The sequence below is a fragment of the Plectropomus leopardus genome, chromosome 22, assembly GCF_026936395.1.
Source record: "Plectropomus leopardus strain MGB_pleo_1.0 chromosome 22, ASM2693639v1, whole genome shotgun sequence".
Taxonomy (NCBI): domain Eukaryota; kingdom Metazoa; phylum Chordata; class Actinopteri; order Perciformes; family Serranidae; genus Plectropomus; species Plectropomus leopardus.
In genome coordinates this window covers 26,170,001-26,189,279 of record NC_142197.1, presented here as the reverse complement: position 1 = coordinate 26,189,279, position 19,279 = coordinate 26,170,001, and the positions used below count along the sequence as shown (strand labels likewise).

The window sequence follows — 19,279 nt, the reverse complement described above, 5'->3', positions numbered from 1 at the left end:
TTCTCTGCAGCGCTCGTTTTATAAACATCTGAGCCGCTCACTGTCGCCTCACCTGTTGGATCGGAGGAGAGGATAAAGCTCTGCTCTGCTTCCTGGGCGGCTTTCTGCACATTCTACAACATGACTCACCAGCTCCGAGTCAGATAAGGACAAATGATGCCCTTTGGGAATCACATGAAAAGCAGAGCAGAGGTTCTGATGCTGAGAGCGTGCAAAAGCTGACTCAAGACCCCAGAACCAGGAGCAAAGTTGGTTTCCCCAGGAGATTAGTGAGCGCTGTGGAGCTGATCCTGACACACCTCATCTTGTCATCGACACAATTGCAAGATGACTGTTTCCATTGAGTGATGTTCTGCAACTTCTCCTCTGGCAATAACATTCCAAGTAGCATGGAGATGGATGTCCAAAACTTTAGCTGTCATTATTTCCAATCTAAGGACACGTAGGCGTGTTATGGAGCCATAATGAAAAGGCGAGCCCTTATACGTGGGAGTGGCCATGTATGAGGGATTTCTGGGAGCTGATAGTCCACGAATTCACGGAGGAATTGTGGATTGAAAACTTCACAGATGAGCCACTCAACTTTTGAAGAGTTATACGATGCAATAACACCCCTTGTAGCGCCAACAAGCATAAAACCATAGCATCATGTGACCTAGAAAAGCCCAAAAAGCTGCAGGTTTGTGAAATATGGCTTTTCGAGTCACCTGAAATACCACCTCATGCGAGCATAAAAACATTTTTGCAATAAATTAGCTGTCTGTTTTGGGTTTTTTTTCTTTTAAATTTACGTGTTTCCATTAGGTGTATTTTATATTCAGAACTTCAATTTACACAGTTTGAGGGTTAATGGAAACCTGCCTACTGTGTGACTACTAAAACACAGTGTACTGTAGTGATCCATAATTAAAGAAAAGGATGAATTTGCTTGCTCTGGCTCTTATTCTGGTTGCTTTTCCCTTTAATCTTATTGCCAAAATATTTCAATATTCAAGCTTTAAACCAGTCAGATTGTATCTGTGGTTGCTCACATTAACTCACTGTGGAACATTTATACCAGCTTGGTGTCCAGTGTTTGTATACTGTAATATTTCATAACATATGTTTTATGTTTTTTAATGTTAATGTTAACTGCATGAATAAATTGATTTTAAAGCACCATACAGTCTCCTGCCTGTGTTAAAATATCAAAATAAGGAGACGGCAGAGCACTGAGCTGTGTTATTTTAACATGTCCAGCTGTGGAGGGAACAGCCTCTCCGCTGCATATTTAGCTCTGTGGAAAAGCTGCGATGCTGAGCGGGCCAGACGCAGGGATTCTGAGGTGAAATACACTGAGCATAGAGTTATTCAAGTTGTTTAACGCTGCAGTGTGTGTTGGTCAGCTGGTCTCGTTTGTTAAAGTTACTGCTGATCGCTGTTCAGTGCCATTAATGTTCTCTGGGTGATGGCCTGGAAAGTATTCACAATACACTTCACTTTCTTCTTGCAAATGTTAATATTTAGAGATTAAATTACAACAATCTTGCAACCACTGCCTTTATGAAGCTGAATTACAAGGTTAACTTCAGCATGTCTGTGCTCCTCACTACCCAGGTGCTTCATCAAAATCACATTATTAGTTAACATTTGGAAAATCACTAATTGACATTTGTGAATCATTGCCAAGTCATCAACATAGAAATGCATCTAAGAATTTTTTCCCGCCCCTATCAACCTATTTATTTATTTTATTTAGTTTACAAAACAGACAATGGTCCTCCTGACGTGTGGCTATGTAAATCTGTGTCTCTGCTCCTTTTCTATTTCATAAAAGTGTGATGGAATTGCAACGTGAAGGGGCCGCTGCTGCTCCTATTCCCACTGCAATCTGTTTCCTTTCATGAAATCCTGTTCTTTAACAGAAAATGACACCGTCATAGTCCGATATGATTATGGTTTGGCAATTTATTTTAATTATTTCAACTTTGTTGTATTGCCATGAAAAAGACGTCAGCAGCATATGTTGCACTTTTTTGACATCATTTTCTTGTTTGTTTGTTGTGGTTTTTGCTTTCTTTTCCAGGCAATTTTATTGTAACTTTTTACTAATTTCTTGTTATTTTTGGGCCATTTCTTGTTAATTTGCTTGTCACCCTCTTCCCATGTTTCTGAAAGAAATCAAGTAAAACAATATCAAAGGGTACATTTCTGGACATTTTCCTGACCGTACTTAAACAACAATTTTACTTGAGTAACATGCAGGATTTCAACAAGCTCTAGAGTATTCTAACTGTGTGGTTTTAGTACTTCTATCTGAGTACTTCCTTCATCACTGCTGCTGAAACCTCATTTGCAGGATCACACATTTTTCCCAGCTGGGTTTTTGATTTTCCTGTAACACCAGTACTGACACTTTGGAAAACTCACACGTTTATTTAACAGTACCTTGATTTCATTCTTCTTCTTGCAGCCTTTTTTTTTGGTGTCATCTCTCCAGTTCCTGGCATGTGTTAGAGTGTCTGCACACGGAACAACACCGCCATTATGGAGTGTGAGGGTGTTACTGATGCTTATAGGTTGCTGATGATACGGTGGGATTCAGCATTGAGCAAAGATGGAAAGCTGGATGGGAGCAGATTTGGATGGTTTAGAAAGTTTGGTTCATCTGGAGTTGAATTTTTTTCTCCTTATAAAAAATGAAGAGAATATTACTGCATGGGGCCCATTGTGTACGGTGAAAATGAATGGGACTTTTCCTTCCTGAACCTGAGGCAATTCAAATGGTTCCTTCAATTTCCCAGCTCTACAGTTTCTTCTGGCTGTAGCAGAAGCACTTCATCTCCATTAGAATAAGCTGCAGGCAACCCTAACAATACATCATGTGCAAGTACGTACATACTGCTGCCCAGGCTGCAATATCACAACTGCCTTAACCCTTTAAAACGTGAGCAAATTGGTTTGAATTCTTTCAAAAACATGAGGAGAAGGCAACGAGCAACTAAATATTAAAAAAGTTACAAATAAGAAAACAAGTAAAAAATAAATACAATTTTAAAAAAGTCTGACTGGAGTGACTTTTGGTGTCAACAGTGTAGAAATAATGTCTTTAATTATAAAGCTGGAACTGTCTAATCTTTATTATTTTCTAATAACGTCAAACAGATCAAAAAACACTGATGACTTTATCCTGCTAATTCTGCGACTGTCAGCTGACAATTTTCAAAATAAGAGTGAGCCTATTAGAGCAAAGATCCAACAGATATGTGTATAAATGTTTAATTTGTTATATTTTGTATATTTGCATTGTAATACAATAGAGATAAAAAGTTGATAACAATCTTTTTTTTAAAAAAAAAAACAGAGATAAATATGATCAATTTGCTGGATAAAAGCAGTTTGTAGTGGAATATTTCTTAAAGAAAAAAGACCATAAACTCAAGGAAATTCCTGGTCCCAGCCGAGAAACAGTCCAGCATATAGCCACCTCCCAAAATGTTGATGCAACCCTTTGAAATGCTCCTTAGCACAGAGGATGCTGGATGAGGGCTGAGAGCTGGGAAAATTGGTGGCAGTGCTGCTAAAGGTCAGTGTTCCTATTGGAGCTATTTCAATGTAAAACAACATTTTGTTGTTTGCTTGTTTTTTCAGCTGGTTTCAGTGTGTCATGTACTCACGGCTTCAGTGTGGACGGGGTGCACAGCGAAGAGGAGTGCTGTGACAAAGGCAAGGCGCGAGTCTTCAAACACGCAGCGTTCACACGTGTGCATGAGCAGGCAGGTCACGGCACAGTGCAAACACACGTTCACCATGTGGAAATAAAGAGGCATCATGCCACCCAGCAGGATGTTCAACCTGATGGACAGAGAGACAGATTCAGCACTGAGTCAAACATTCTACCTCATGTGTCAAAGCTTTTTGTTCATGTGTAAAAGATATTAGAAATGATCTCAAACAAAAGAAGAGAGTGATGGATAAATAAGGGCAGTAAATGTCGTTCATTTTGCCATAAACCCGACTATAGAGAGACAAAAAAGGGCCAACCCTATCAGAGACAATCACTCAGCTGTGCACCGCTGTGGCTGCACAGGGAGAATCTCCGTGGCAAATTACCTTTTATATTTCCTGGATGAAAGACTCGTGTTATTATCCTGAACAGAATCTCAATCCATTTTCTGCACTGCCAGAAATTTAAAATTATAGAGCGTGATTGTTTTGAGAGAGAATGTCAGATTTGCGACCCTGCTGAACATCTTCCAGCAGCTAATCCAAAGAATAACAGTCAATTATGCCGTTTTCACCTGCTTTATCATAATTGGTGCTACACTGTGACTATTCCCTCTTGACCCAACAGAATATCACCGAGCTGATAGCAGCACACACAGAAAGAGTGAAGCAGCACAGTGCTTCAGGTTCCAGCTGTCATTCCATTTTATATTTTATATCAGGGTTCCTACAGCTTCAGCTCTGCACACCAGTCAAGCTACACTTAAGAGTTTACATCCATGTCAGTGAAAACATGGACGCTTCACACACAGAGGATCTCTACACTCAGCACAGTCTACAGATCAGTGTCAATAATTCAGTATCTGACTAAATGTCTCTCTCTCTCTCTGTTCCTGAGATATGATGTTGAGTAATGGCCAGAGAAGTGTTTTATGCAGAATATTGTGATGTCACAGTGAAGTTGACCTATGACCTTTTGGATACAAAATGTCAAAACTTCAACATTTTATCCGATTGGACGTTTGTAATGTACTGTAATTTTATCTAGACAGGGAAAGTGCACTATAGGGATGTAACGATTCACTCAACTCACGATTCGATACGATTCACGATACCTGGTTCACGATATGATTTTCTCACAATTTCTTTTTAATACAAAATCACAGAGGTGGCTGTTGTGGAAAGGTTTGCTTTGCTAGAGGGGAAAGCAGAGAGGGTGATTTTGAAGAACTAAGTTGGTCATTTCTCACTCGTGGGTGAGAAATTGGGCTCTCTTTATGGCTCTTGTACTCGTTTGGGAGAGCGTGGTTGCAGCTTGTCAGTGTGGTTTGGCCATGTATTTTTTGGGTGTTTTTTGGCCGTGTAGTTGTCGTTAAGGAGGAACGTGTGTAGGCGGGGCGGACTGGAGCTCATGATGCCGGCTCACATGCTGCATCAAATTAGTTGTTGTACTATTTATGTAGTACAACACCCTCTGTCAATATTTGCAGACAGTTTTTTTCTGTTACCTTTTCGCCTTTATTACTTCCTGACTCGAAGAAGCTCAAATGCCGCCAGCCTTCCGATTTGAAACTGAAGGGTGCGTCTTCTGTTTCAATATAGCCTGTTGTGGAGTCTTTGCTTCGTCTTATATACATTGGCTCTTGTCTTGGACATGAAGCAGGACATTGAACACATAGTGACATGGCACGGCGAGGGAGCAAAGTCAAAAGTAGATTACGCCCTCTGCTGTTCAAAAAGAGTATGGTGGTTCATTTTTCATTTCACCGATTTAAATCTCAAATATTTTTTATCAAATTTTAACTGCCTTGCGATGCATCTTTACATCCTTAGTGCACAATAAAACATTATATTAAACATTAAAACATTTTATAAAACAAGGAGATATGCGTTGTACCAGGTTTTAGCAAAGCTGCTATTTTCTGCCCGTAGTCCCTGGGCACGTAGGTGAAATAAATACATAAATGACAAAATTAGAATAAATAAGGTACAAAACATCAGTTTATAAAATTATATTATCATATTATATAAGAAATTATATTATAGAACACTGTTATCCTCATATCCCACACCTAATCATGAAATGAAATGAATGAAATCTCAAATTTGTGCAAATTTTGTTCTTACATCCTAAAGCCAGTTTGCCACCCTCCCACCCCCCAAACATTCACAAATATGTGCAAAATAAAAATTTTAGATGAACAATGATGCAAAATCCCAAATCCCCACTCTCCCATACACTCACTCACAAATGTTTGCAGGTTTGCTGTGACAGAATCCATCATTTTGTCAAACATGAAAAGGCTTAAAGTTGGTACATGATCGATGATTTATGGCTGCAAGGAAAGAGATGATTTGTGTTAAACTTTGTCATAATGAATGTCTGAATTCTTGAGTTACAGCCAAACAATATGTTTTTAAAGTTACAAAGACCTTGACCTTTGACCGTCAAACACCAGATTCAAGTCAGTTCATTCTTGAGTCCAAGGGAATATTTGTGCCAAATTTGAATAAATTGAACAAAAATCATCTCTGACTAAATGTGGACATTTGTGCCACAGTTGGAAAAACTCAAGGTATTTTTGGAATATCGCATATCAAAAGCGTAACGCCTCCAGTCTTGGCTGTTGTCTGCATCAAGGCATCAAAGCTGCAAAGAATACACACACTCACACTTAATGCTCACATTACTAAAATCAGAGACATTTTTAGACCTAAAATATCAAAAACTAAATTTAAGAGTTCTAAAGACTTTTTAAGGATCAGCGGGGACCCTGTGGGCAACTGTCGCCAAAGCAAGAATGGGAAATTCACTTTCAAACTTCAACAATTAGTGTCCTCAATTCCCAAACACTTACTAGTGTTGTTAAAAGAAGAGGTGATGTAACACAGCTGTAAACATGCTCCTGTCCAAACTTTTTGGAACGTGTTGCTGGCTTCAGATTCAGAATTAGTGTATATTTACAAAAAACAAAGTTTATCAAATTAACCATCATATATCTTGTCTTTGTACTGTATTTAATCGAATATGGGTCAAAAGGGATTTGCAAATCAGCGCATTCTGTTTTTTTCATTCCCTTACACAGCATCTAAAGGTTTTTGGATTGGGGCTGTAGTGCTCATGGGCCTCTGTGAGAGCTTTCATCCAGTCCATTATGTGATGAAGGAGACTCTGGCCTTCACTATCCCTCCTTTATTTATAATTCAATGAGCAGACTGATAAAACCAGCCTGGGCCTGCAGAGAGAGCATTAACCCTCCCCATTATCTCCCTGTGACCTAACTGATGCTGATCTGGCCTCATACCTGCTGCTGAGAGAGCAGAGAGTACAGCCGGCGAGCGGCGGGGAGATGAATTTCCCACGGGGTCCGGATCCATCCCTAATGTGAAGGCTTTAAAGGAATTTCAATGTCTCATTTGAGGCGTTTGGCTGATGTGCTGATCCAGAGAGACTGACAATGAGGTCAGGAGTCAGTGTCCTGCTCAAGGACATTTTGACAGGAAGACTGGCTGCTCTGCTGATGAACACTGGCTACTGCACCGGTCTAATCTGTGAGCTTTGTGTGATGGGCTTGTAGGACCGCTACTCTCAAACATGAAGAACCATGAGCTTTGGCCAACATGATGATAACATGTTATCCAGTGATGTGTTGCCAGGTACACATCCTGTGTCTCCGACACATTAGTAAACCCACTATAGGGCTGTCAATTTTTATTCCAAAACAACCAGTCCTTTGAATCACTGACTAAGAAAAAAACTAATAATGGATGTAGCACGTGTGACATCACTATTTGGTTTGTAGACTGCCGTTTTAAAGCCTTGAGTTTGGTATTTCCTTCGATCTGCAGTGTACCATTGCATGGGTCATATCAGTGTAAAATCACTGCTTACTCCGCATGGAAAATGTGTATTTTCATTTTCATTTTCACTGTATCAGCCACCATATCAGCAATGGTGAATTATTTTCCCTCTAAAATCGGTTTCAGAGATACCATATTGGTCAAGTTCGATTGCAGAGGTCAAGTCTTCTCTCAGTGCACTTGAACTACTATATGCTCAAAGTTTACTATGGGACCAAAATAATATCACAGTATCACAGTATACCAGGGTATTTATAAATACCGGGTATGTTTTTCAATACTCTCATAAATACAGGTGCTTCACTTTCTATCAAACTCACTGTATGCAGTGCACAGCATGCACCACCAGAGCTCAGTCTCTGGTCACTACTGGTGGAACAGGCAGCTGAGCTGAAAGACACAGACACACCTAGTGGTGGAGGGAGAAGTTACAGGACTGTAATCAGCCTGTGGCCAGCATGAAGAGAGAGAGCATTGGGAATAACAGCATCTTTTTTATATCTAACTTGGTGAATTAAGGATTATTTTGGACCAGTCTGGTGCTGGTGATTGTTGGAACAGTGGACGTACTAACTAGATTACTAGTAAGAGTAATTAAGTAGGTTTGGGTGAATTTTATTTTGTTTCTGTCAAATTTGAACAAAGTGTGTTAACGAGGCAATTAGGCCTCATCAGTCTGCTGTGACCAAGAGAAAGTTGAATTCAAAAGGTGTTCAGTTGTATTTCTCTGTTTAATAAAGAAAACAGGTGAGAATATAACTTTTCTTAACATTTTGTTGGTTTCTATTAATTCTGAAAAGTCTAAAAAGCTGAAAGTAAGTAAACAGTAAGCACACTCTATCGGCAGAAAGGGTGCTAGTGCCGCACACTTATACTTTCATATACCCTGGTGAAATTTCAGGAAGGTATGAAATATCACTTGGCGTCCAAGTCTAGCCTAGCTTTAAAACTAACAGTATGGGTTAGTACCGTACTGAGCCACTAGTGTGCCTGGATAAAGCGGCGCCCCATGTGCAGAGGCTGTGTCCTCACCGCAGCAGCCGTGGGTTCGAGTCCAGCCTCAGGCCTTTGCTGCCCCTGTCCAAATCTCTCTCTCCCTTTCATGCTCACATTGTCCTGTCAATTTAAGGCAAAAAAAGCCAACAAAAAAAGACTCCATAAAGCTAATAGTACTACTATTACAGGGAATTAGGTGTGGAAGAAAAAAATGATTCACATAAGAATCTCGATTCGCAATTTTAATGATTCAGAATAGATTAAAAAATCTTAAACATCGATTATAGACTATATTTAATAAATATAGTCTTTTCTTAACCCTCTAAAATTTTTATCATTTAGAAAAGTCTTAATTATTTTGAGACCGTTTGTTGGATCACCTTGCTTTTTTCACCAGTGAACGCTGCCCCCAATCCTGACCCCAACAATCGAAACTGAATCGAATCATGAGATACTGAAGGATCCACACCCCTACTGGGAATCACTGAATTGAGATATATTTTTTTAGAGCCCGACCGATATATCGGTCAGCAGATTTTATCAGTCGATACTGGCCCATCACAAATATATCTTTCAGCTTTTATGTTGTCCAATATGCATGATATGAAAAGATTGTTCTAACAGAACACACTGCAAAAAAGTTACCTAGAATAATCAGAATTATCAAAATCCCAATGACGTGTACTGCTTCAGTGCAATGATGCTGTTTTTGACAATAAAGGTTATTGTTAAACTGTAAAATATCCTGCCACCATGACATATGTTTGCTGCAAGTATTTGATTATCATATCTGAGAGATAACTGCATTGCGAAATTACATATATGCATAACATCTTTCAATATATCAATATCGGAATTTTTTATTCCCCAATATCAGTATCGACATTGGTCCAAGAAATCCACAGTATCGGTTCGGCTCTAACATATTTTCTGCTATATGATGAACCTACTGTGCTGCTTTTAGGACCCAGCACTAGTGGAGCAAAAGTGAAAATCTCTAGCAGGAGCAATATTTTGAATGTGAGTGTGCTCAGTGACAGATATAGTGTTCTGTGCGCCTGTCAGGCTGCAGAGGTGAAGGACAGATAATGGAGCTTGTTTGTCTGCTGGTTAGTGAGAGTGCACAATCCGCAGCTGCAGCAGCACGATGGCTTCCTGTCCTTCCCTCTGATATACTCGCCTCGCCTGCTCCATGACCCTGAAGAAGGTTGCAAGAATACTAAAAATAAATAAGTTATGAATTATTCTGGAGAGTGTTGCCTCAGTAGTTAACAGTCATCTGCCTTTACCCTGTGATGTAAAATCGACTGAATAAAACAGTGCAGGTAGGCTGGGCAGACAGCTGAAAACAGGGTGCTTGAATTTCAAGTGTTGAATTTCGGCTAAACAGGGAGCTCTCCCTGAAGAAAGGATATCAGATAATGAAATGTCCTGGCTGACAGTGTGACAGACCGTCCCTCACTGGGTCCTTGAACTTCAGGTGAGAACTTTTTTTATTCTCAAAGAGAAAAACAGCATTTGGGAAATAAAGCTCGAACATCATCTGAGTCAGCGTCTCCCGGACTCCAACAGCGTCATCCATCACTTCCTTAACCTTCTTCTTTGTCTGTTCTTATTTTTCACTCTTCAGCTGCTGCTCTTGTCTCTATCTATTATCTGCTGTGTCCTCCTCCTCCTGCTCCTCCTCCTCCTCCTCCTCTGCTCATTTATCAGGAGTGCATCCCTCACCTTTTCTTCCTGCCCTGTCCTGTATCATCTCTTCTTGTGTTTCTATTTTAATCACAGGGCCTCTTGCTATCTCTATCCTTCCACTTTCTCTCCCTCAGGGCTCAGTTCACAGAAGTGGTTGTGCGTGTGTGTCCGGTGTGTCCAGTGTGTGTGTGTGTGTGTGTGTGTGTGTGTGTGTGTGTGTGTTTGTTTGTGTGTATAAGGTGGGTGGAAAGTGGAGGTCAACTGATATTGGAATTTGCAGTAATGAGAGTTAGAAAAGGAAAAAGTCAGGAAACCCCTTTAAACTCTAAGATTACTGGAAACAAGACACTTGAAAGATTAGTTTTGGGAGGTTTTGCCTTTATTTAACAGGACAGCTATTAGAGTGAAAGTGGGAGAGAGGGGGAATGACGTGCAGCACAGGGCCACAGCGGCAGGATGTAGCCTTTGTACATGGGTTGCCTTTGTACTTTAACGAGTAATTTTGAATTTTAATTGAATTTTCTTTTACTAATGTTTTCCAAATACTAAAAATACTTAATGATTCAGAAAACATAAAAAACTAAACAAGGTCGAAAAATGTATACAGCTGGACTGTGTATGAAATACAAAGGGGCTTCTAATTTGTAACAGAGTGGAAGCATTTAATCAGTGACGGACTCAAGCCCCCAGGAAGCGTGCCAGGCTCTGATGCAAATTTTACATAGTGGCCAAAAGTGGAATTACACCATACAGGTCGGTCACATGATCACACTGGCCCAGAAAGACTTTGCTCATTGACGTACATCAGGAAAGAGACGTCTGTGAATCAGTGGATAATTTTTTGTAAGTATCAAAACCCCCGCGACATGGATGTATCTAAAATACATCCATGGACGGACTCAATGACTTTGGCTCTTGTGCTAATAGTGTCACAGTGCTCAACCACCTGTCCAAGAAAAAACTTGGAAATGAGTTAGAAGTTTATGACTTCCTCGTTCTCTCGGTCACTGAAGACTGACAAGGCTAAACTGCCTCGTTGACTCATCATAAAACACCCTGAACACAGAAACAAATTAAAACTCAACCAAACTGTCTTGGTTACTCTTGCTAGTAATCTAGTTAGTAAGTCCACAGTCCCAACAATCACTGGCTCCAGTTTACCTGCAATAAATCCTTAATTCACCAAGTTTGATGTAAAAACATGCTGTTATTCCCACAGTTTCTCTCTGCCTGCTTGCTGCTGGCTGTTTACAGTCCTGCAACTTCTCCCTCCACCACTAGGTATCTCTGTGTCTTTTGACTCAGCTTCCTGTTCCACCAGTAGAGACCGGGGACTGAGCTCAGATGGTGCATGCTGTGCATTACATACAAAGAGTTTTATAGAAAAAGGAACGCCTGCATTTATGATGGTTTTGAAAAACATACCTTCAGGATTTCTAAATACCCTGGTGTACTGTGATACTGTGAGACCCCCCCAAACCTAGTTTCTACCTGCTGTAGTGAATGTACCTTGAAATGGTCACGATCAGACGAATTACAAGATTCAGTTTCTAACAATATATATGATGGATGAGTAAACACACAGCAGTTATTTACATGGAATTCTCAAATGCACAATACAAGAGCCCCTTGGCCATCATTCTTTTTGATTTTATGTCCTGTGTCTTTCATAATTGCGATGAGAAATGTTGCTATAGTTGTATTAAAGGCACAATTATTATTAATGTTCCCAGTGTATTGTATTGGTCTTTGATTACTTACTTTATTGTTGTGTAAATTATACCATTAATTAAAAATGCAGTCATTTCTACATGTAACCTGATTCTGCCCTGTTCACTGAATCTGAGGGAAGGCTTAACGGGGGAGTGTGGGATGGGAAAGTGTCAGGAAATGAACAAAATAAGTCATTCTGGCTCTCAACTGCCACTAAGCCAAATCTGGGCTGAGTCTGACACTTCTGATGGTTGTACTTCAGGCTCTAACCTGGGCTAAGAATGAGTTGGACCACATTTCAGCCATATCTCTGGGCTGAGTTTTTTGCCAGGCCAAACCGAAAACCAACAATAACCTGTAAGCACTGAACACCCCCCTCCACACACATGCACACACACTCACACTCATCATTAATTGCTGTTTCTGTGTGTTTCTGAGAGCAGATGCTTCCACATAGCTCAAATCCACACTGACACTCTCAGGAGAAGCATTAAGACGCCAATATCTTCTTCAATCACTGCAGGCTATCAGCAGACGGAGGACTGGCAAGCAGCTGCTTGAGAGGCATTACACTGCTGGGTAATTACACTGTCATCAAACAATGAAACCATCCTGCATCCTGACCACACACACGCCACATTACCTACACTCACAGTGTCTCAAATCATTCACTCATTCACTACTTCCTGCTTCCTATACAGGGAGTTCTATGTAGATGACTATACAATGAGCTCATCTGCAACATGAAAAAACACTTTCGGACACTGTTCAGGTCATTTTCTCTCACCGATTTTTAACGCTTTGAAACCTGAGCAAATTGGCTGCACCTTGTCACACTGAGCTGTGCCGAACAGAAACACGACCATAATGTTGATCACTTGCACCCAAACAATAGCTTCTTATTTCTTGTTACTGCATATAGTCTTAAAAAATCATAAAAGTGGTGTTTATTTGTGAAGATTATTTTGCTGAACAAAAAACAAAACATGTAAGCATGTTAAACATATGTTTGCCAGAGTGCTTATTTTATTTTTTTGCTGCCGGCACAAAGCCTGTGTTGTGTCAGGGACTCCAAGAGTTACATGCACGTGCACACGATTGAGTCCCACGGGTCCAATGCGCATTCATTTTATGTCTGGAGAAATATCTATATATTTGGAAAATGGCGCATTTTACATCTTTAGGAACTTAATATTTTAAATAATGGCAATTTAAATAATGGCAATTTAAAAATGCGTTCTGAAAAGTTATTCTGTTTTTAAAAAAAAAATATCCAGTGATTTAAGGACATCTCTTTCCCAATGTAAAGCAAATGGGGAGAAGTCTTTCTGGGCCAGTGTGCTTCATGTGATGGTGTGATAATACTTTCGGCCACTATCTAAATTTTGCATCAGAGCGTGGCACAATTCCTGGGGGCTTGAGTGACCCTCAGTTGTACACCACTTTTCTTGATGCATTATGGGTAGGGGAGGGGGGGGGTCGATACAGTACAGTACTGCAGTATTTAGCAATATTGTATTTATACATGGACAATTATTTTACAAAATATTACTACTGCAAATACAATTTACCCTTTGTTTGCCTACTAGAGTAGTAAAATCAATTGCTTTTTTATTTGCATGTTGCTGCAACTTTTTACTTACATGTTGCTGTACTTTTTACATACTGCTGCAGTAAAAATTGATCAAAGGAAGAAACTGAAGTCTGACCGATATATCAATATACCGATATATCGTCTGACTGATATATCAGTCAGACAATGCTATCTGCCAATACTGGCCCATCGCAGATGTATCAGTATTGGCTTGTAAATGGCTCTATATGAAAAGTTTATTTCTAACAGAACATAATGCAGGCAAAGATGTTCAGAGTAATTTAGAATTATTAAATTACCAATGAAGTTTACTGTTTCATTGCACTGAAGTCATTTCTGATAATAAAGTTTATTGTTATACTGTAAAATATCCAACCTCAATTACATGTTTTGTGACGAGTATATGACAGCCTTATCTGAGGGATAATTACATTGCATAATTACATAAATACATATTATATCTGCCGACACATCAATATCAGAATTTTTTTACTCTCCAATATCAGTATCAGCATAGGCCAAAAAATCCAGTATTGGTCAGGCTCTAAGAAAGTTTCTGAACAGATAAACACAGATGTTGACCACGTTTTTCCTTAATCTGCACTTGAACAAAGGTAATAACTTGCAGTAGACTGCAATATATGTAGGCATAATACTCAGCATATCGCAAAAAAAGCAATAATATGGTACTGTGACCTAAGTATCGCAATAATATTGTATCATGGGGCCTCTGGTGATTCCCACCCCAAATTGTGGGGTACTTTGAGTCCACTATATAGGGTAGAATAATTCCCACAATGCATTAGGACAGCACTACAAACTGGTGAGGGCACCACACTGTGTACTATAGAGTGAGTAGAGAGTGATTTTTGGATGCAGCTAACAACTCTCAGCTTTAGCTCTCAGAAGTGCACAAAGTGCTGATGGGACTCCGCTGGGACCAGAGCAGCCAATCACATTCCAAAACACTCCTCTGGGTTTCCCCTTTATGCAGGGCGGCCCCTGGCAGGCCCCCGGCAGGCCCCTGGAAAACCTCCTCCAGGGCCAAAGTGGGCGGGGCAACAGTTACTGGATGTTTTCATATTTAAAGTCATTCTAACAGTTGTAGTGAACTATGGTGAATCATGAATCTGACAGAAGAATAAATATATATTTACATTGCTCCGTTTGGCTCTTTTCCCCTCATTTAGGAACACTGCGTGGGCTGTGCTCTTGTTCTCATGCAATCACTGCAACAAAATATCATTTAGAAGATAATCCCACTCTGTGCTAGATGCTCGCCTGGTTCTGCCGACAGAAATCCAGTGCCAGAGTGAGCTCAGCAGAGAGTTTGGGTGTTTTCCCATCATCAACCGCTGCTTCCACAACTCTGTCATCACCTCCTTGCATCCTTAAATCCACACTGCACTGCTGCGACTCCACCAACATGGAGGTCAAAGTACTACAAAGCTGCACATCAAGTTCCACATAAACCCTCTCTGTGGCCTCTGTGTCATCTGAATTCCTTTCATCATTGAACCTGAGGTGGAGGCAGAGCTGTGGGCATGAGAGCTGGATGTGCTGGGACAAGCTCAGTGTGCAGCTGGCCAGCCGAGCTCCTCTCTGCTCCCACTGCAGATAAATATTTAGAATAGGAGCAGATGCAGGAGTGCTGTAACAGGCTCCTGTCATACCTTTCTGGGGAGTTTCAGGGACTCTATAGCGACCACAGCACACTTGGTCGCATTTTCCACACTGTCAGTTTGATAACTTGATTTTACTTACTGTTCTTTTTTTTTTTTTAAAGGAAACTGATCGGCTTGAAAAAGGTAAGAAAATACGCGTTTATACGGATGATGCTAGAAACCTCTCTTTTTCCTTGTTTTTTGTATGATTTAATTGTTCGCCTCTCTTTCTGTTTTATTTTTATATTTCACTTTGGTTTATGTTTTATTACTATTATTACAGTTTTGTAGTGTGTGTTTTCTAGGAAGTGGTATTACCATTGAAACTATACTTAATAGTGTTGAAGATGGACATGAAAATAACAAAATATGATAGGTATGTATATTTATTGTGAACATCTCCTCTGTGTTATATGTTGTATGTGTTGTCTTCATGTTGACTAAATAAAGTTTTTAAGAAAAAGTTAAAAACATATATAAATCTATTTACTTTATATCTGATTTTTAAGTTAACTTAGAATTTAATTACAGTTCCTGAATTTTGAAAGTTGCCTCATGCTGGTTGCAAAGGAGTCCGTCAAATTCTTCTCTTTTAATATATGTTAGCAAAACAGAACTTGCAGCTCTACTAAGTTTGTCATTAAGAAAAGCCTCCTTGGCATGATAAAGTTAAGTCAAACTAACTTGATTTACTGAAGCTGCTAAAACTTAGAAACAACACGTACTTTCACTTGTAATGTTTCACTAAATCATGTAAATGCAACACAAGTATAAGTAAACTTAACATTTAGATATAAACTAACCGAGGGATCATGGTTTTATTTATTTACCTTTTTCAAGACACTCAGTTTCCTAGATGTTTTTTTTTAAGTAAGATTAACTTGTCAGATTTGACAGTGCACGTCACATGAAGCCACTGAACACGGTGTAAAGGTTTCATATTGAGCTTGTCAAAGTTCACTGAGAGGCAGCAGCAGCATCCCAGAGGGGGACAGCTGGATGACGTCAGCTTTAATAAGCCTGTTTATTTAGCGTTCACGCGCTAGTTAGCAACAGGGTTCCCACCTCCAACTATCAACAGTAACACTGCGCCTCCGATAGCATTCCGTGTGTGTGTGTGTGTGTGAGCGGAGTTGGGAACGGTTCGGGAACTTACTTGAAGGTGAGGATGCACAGCGGTCTGTAGGACTTGTGGCTCGTGTTGTCCGCCATCCTCTTCCCCCAGAAGTCGTTGCTAAAGATGTTTCTGAGGCTGGAGCCCGCTCGGACGTCCGGGTTGTTGATGATAGCCCAAACATCGTCGTGCACCAACTCCCCGCGGAGCGAGTTGCTGTAGCAGAGCGCGCACAGCGCGGCCAGCACGGTGTAGCGAGCCGCCGCGCGCACCGCCTCGGGCCGGACGGTCAGCCGCGGCTGCTGGCGGGATTTCTTCTCCCGTCCCGGCGCTGTCATGTCGGGCCTGGCTTCCCCCGCGTCTCCGTTACGCTAAGGATGAAGCTGGGAGTATCGGCTGGTAGGTCCATTCCGCCTAGCAGGTAGCGGCTGAGTGTGCTGCAGAGAGCGGGGACGGTGTGTCTGTACTGTGATGCGTTCACGGGCCGTCGGAGAACATCGCACTGCCGGATTAGCAGAAACACCACCGCTGTCCACTGTTTTCCTGTCTGTTTTTAACTTTGTATGCAGAAATAAAGTTTGATATTTATTCGTCTTCGCTGTATTTTATTTCATTTGGGCTATTATTTGAGAGGTAGTGGTCTATTTATTGATTTGTCAAAGGGCAGTGTACTTTTTGGTCATTGAAGTTTCCTTTTAATAAAAAAAAAGTTATTTGGTTTTCATTTCAAAATCCAAAAATGAAAAATAAAAAACAAGACATTTTTAGTTCAGAAATGGAATAAACATAACAGAAATGTTAATTTTCCTTTTCTCCTATTGAAACAAAACAACAAGAAAACAGACAAAAACCGGAAGTTCCAGGAAAAAATATATTGTTCAATCCATGGGTGCCAAAATCAAATTAGTATGGTTAGTGAGAGAAATGAAAATTGCTGTCTGAAGTTATTGTCATAACTAACTCTGTAATGGCTTTGGAACCATATTCTGACATCATTGTGGAATCATCTGAACAATGTCTATCATCTACAGAAATCTCTGCACATTTGTCGCATGAGTTTAGGGAAATCATAGGGTTTTTTTTGCAAGGTATGTCAGGAAATTCTGCACTGAAAATGGATTGTAATATATATTTTTTGGAAAAGAGAAAAAGAAAATTTGCACCCCCAAAATGGTGCATATTTGACCCTTTTTGAAGACTAAAAAAAGAAAATTAAGAGGCATTTCTATTCTGTATTTTTGGCCCTGAAAACTAAACATTTTTTATTTATTTTCGATTTTGATAGATAAACACATTCTCACTCTGAACTCATCACTTGATGCCACTTTGTCAGGACGCTCTGTGTCAGCTTACTAAATTCAGGTATTCTGCGTCAGCTGTTTATGCACTGGGATGCCCTTACGGTGATGTCAACAAATGCATATGGTGGGATGATGCTGCATAGTCCTTATGTTTACACAACCACGCAGACTGTCATGATGGTTGGGATTAGGGACCAAAATCATAAATGGGTAGGTGTAGGCAAGAAGGCAAAAACACCAACCTCCCCACTCACCCACCCTATAAACACACTTATGCCCCTTATGTTATGTGGTTACCGGCAGCGTTATTACCTGCTGACGATGTCCTTCAGCCTTTCAAATGCACGTGGTTGGTTTTGTCCCACAACATTGCCAAGTGACGCCATCCATGCATGTTGCATGTGGACACGCCTGTGGCCATCTGGCAGTCTGCCAGCATAGATAACAACTAAATGAGGCACCAGCAATCAATTACTGGAATTTGACATAACTTTCTTATTTTGCAGAAAATTATGATAGTTTGCTTTGTTAAATGGTTCATGTAAAGTCAAATTAAACACACTTAGACTCTTCAACACATTCATTCCAGTAGGTTGTTCCACAATGGTACAATGTTGCCTGCAGGCAAAGGAGTTATTTTTAATTTTTTTTGTATATTTCAGATGGTATGCATTGTAACCTGTTGAAGTTACTGAATAGTGTGAAAAGTGAAAAGTTAGTGTTAGTTAGTGAAAAGTGTTTTTAAATACATTTTGTCCAAAATTTAAGAAATAACATTTTTTCATAACTTACCATAATGGTACAGTGTTACCCCAAGGCAATGCACCCCAAAAAGTTTCCCAAAAATGTTTTCTTGAAAATTTCTTTAAATTGTGTTTATTTTGTCTATTTTATGACCAAAAAAAAAAAAAAACCACAAACATTTTTTCCCAACTGGCATCACAATATGTACTATAGAGGGTTAAAGCCTTTAACCCTGGGTAAATAGATCTTTATTTTTATTGGTATTTTTATTTTTCAAAAATATGGGGAAAAAGGCAATTGGCAAATTGACCAGCGATGTCCTGCAAATTGAGGGAAATTAATACATTTGGAAAATTATTTTTCATAAAGCTATAAATTTTTCCAAAGAACTATATTTGAAATGGCCACAATTATATATTTATCATATTTATCATTTTATTGAAGATTAATATGTTTAATTTATGGGACAATTAAGCTTGCCAGCCCACACTGACTTGTTTCTTTCTGTGGGTGTCAACTGATGGAAATGGAAAATTGAGTTTTTGGTGATATTATTGAAAAAACAAACAAAAAAAAACAACAACTTTAAATTTAGTTAACTCTCATACAGTAAGAACAAATAGTCACACAAAGATTGAAAATGGATAGCTCTGATTATGATGTCTGTGTGAAGACACTTCACAGAAAGAAACCATCTGAGACTTCCAGTGATGGTTTGGTTTGCATGAATTTACATACACTGGAATCAATATGAGGGAAACATCTAATTTTTTATGACCAACCCTTTTGAAGAATGTGGTAATAATGAAAATAGGGGAGGACTAAATGTTTGCAGTTAGCTCTAATGCTGAAAGTATTATTATTACGTACAAACAATGGTCAAAAGGTACGTTTG

General features: G+C 39.7%; 1 protein-coding gene across 2 annotated transcripts in view; it reads right to left on the bottom strand.

Annotated features, from left to right (window-relative positions):
• Positions 1-16,839, bottom strand: part of tmtc1 (transmembrane O-mannosyltransferase targeting cadherins 1) — a 94,711-nt gene extending 77,872 nt beyond the window's left edge. For both annotated transcript variants that reach the window (XR_015775499.1, XM_042510941.2), the window contains exons 1-2: positions 16,382-16,839; positions 3,657-3,834 (exon numbers count right to left, since the gene is read on the bottom strand). Coding sequence is in view for 1 of the 2 variants with exons in the window: in XM_042510941.2 (XP_042366875.1) it covers positions 3,657-3,834; positions 16,382-16,677 (474 nt within the window). In the remaining variant the exon portion in view is untranslated. The remainder of the gene's footprint in view (positions 1-3,656; positions 3,835-16,381) is intronic.
• Positions 16,840-19,279: the final 2,440 nt, after the last annotated feature.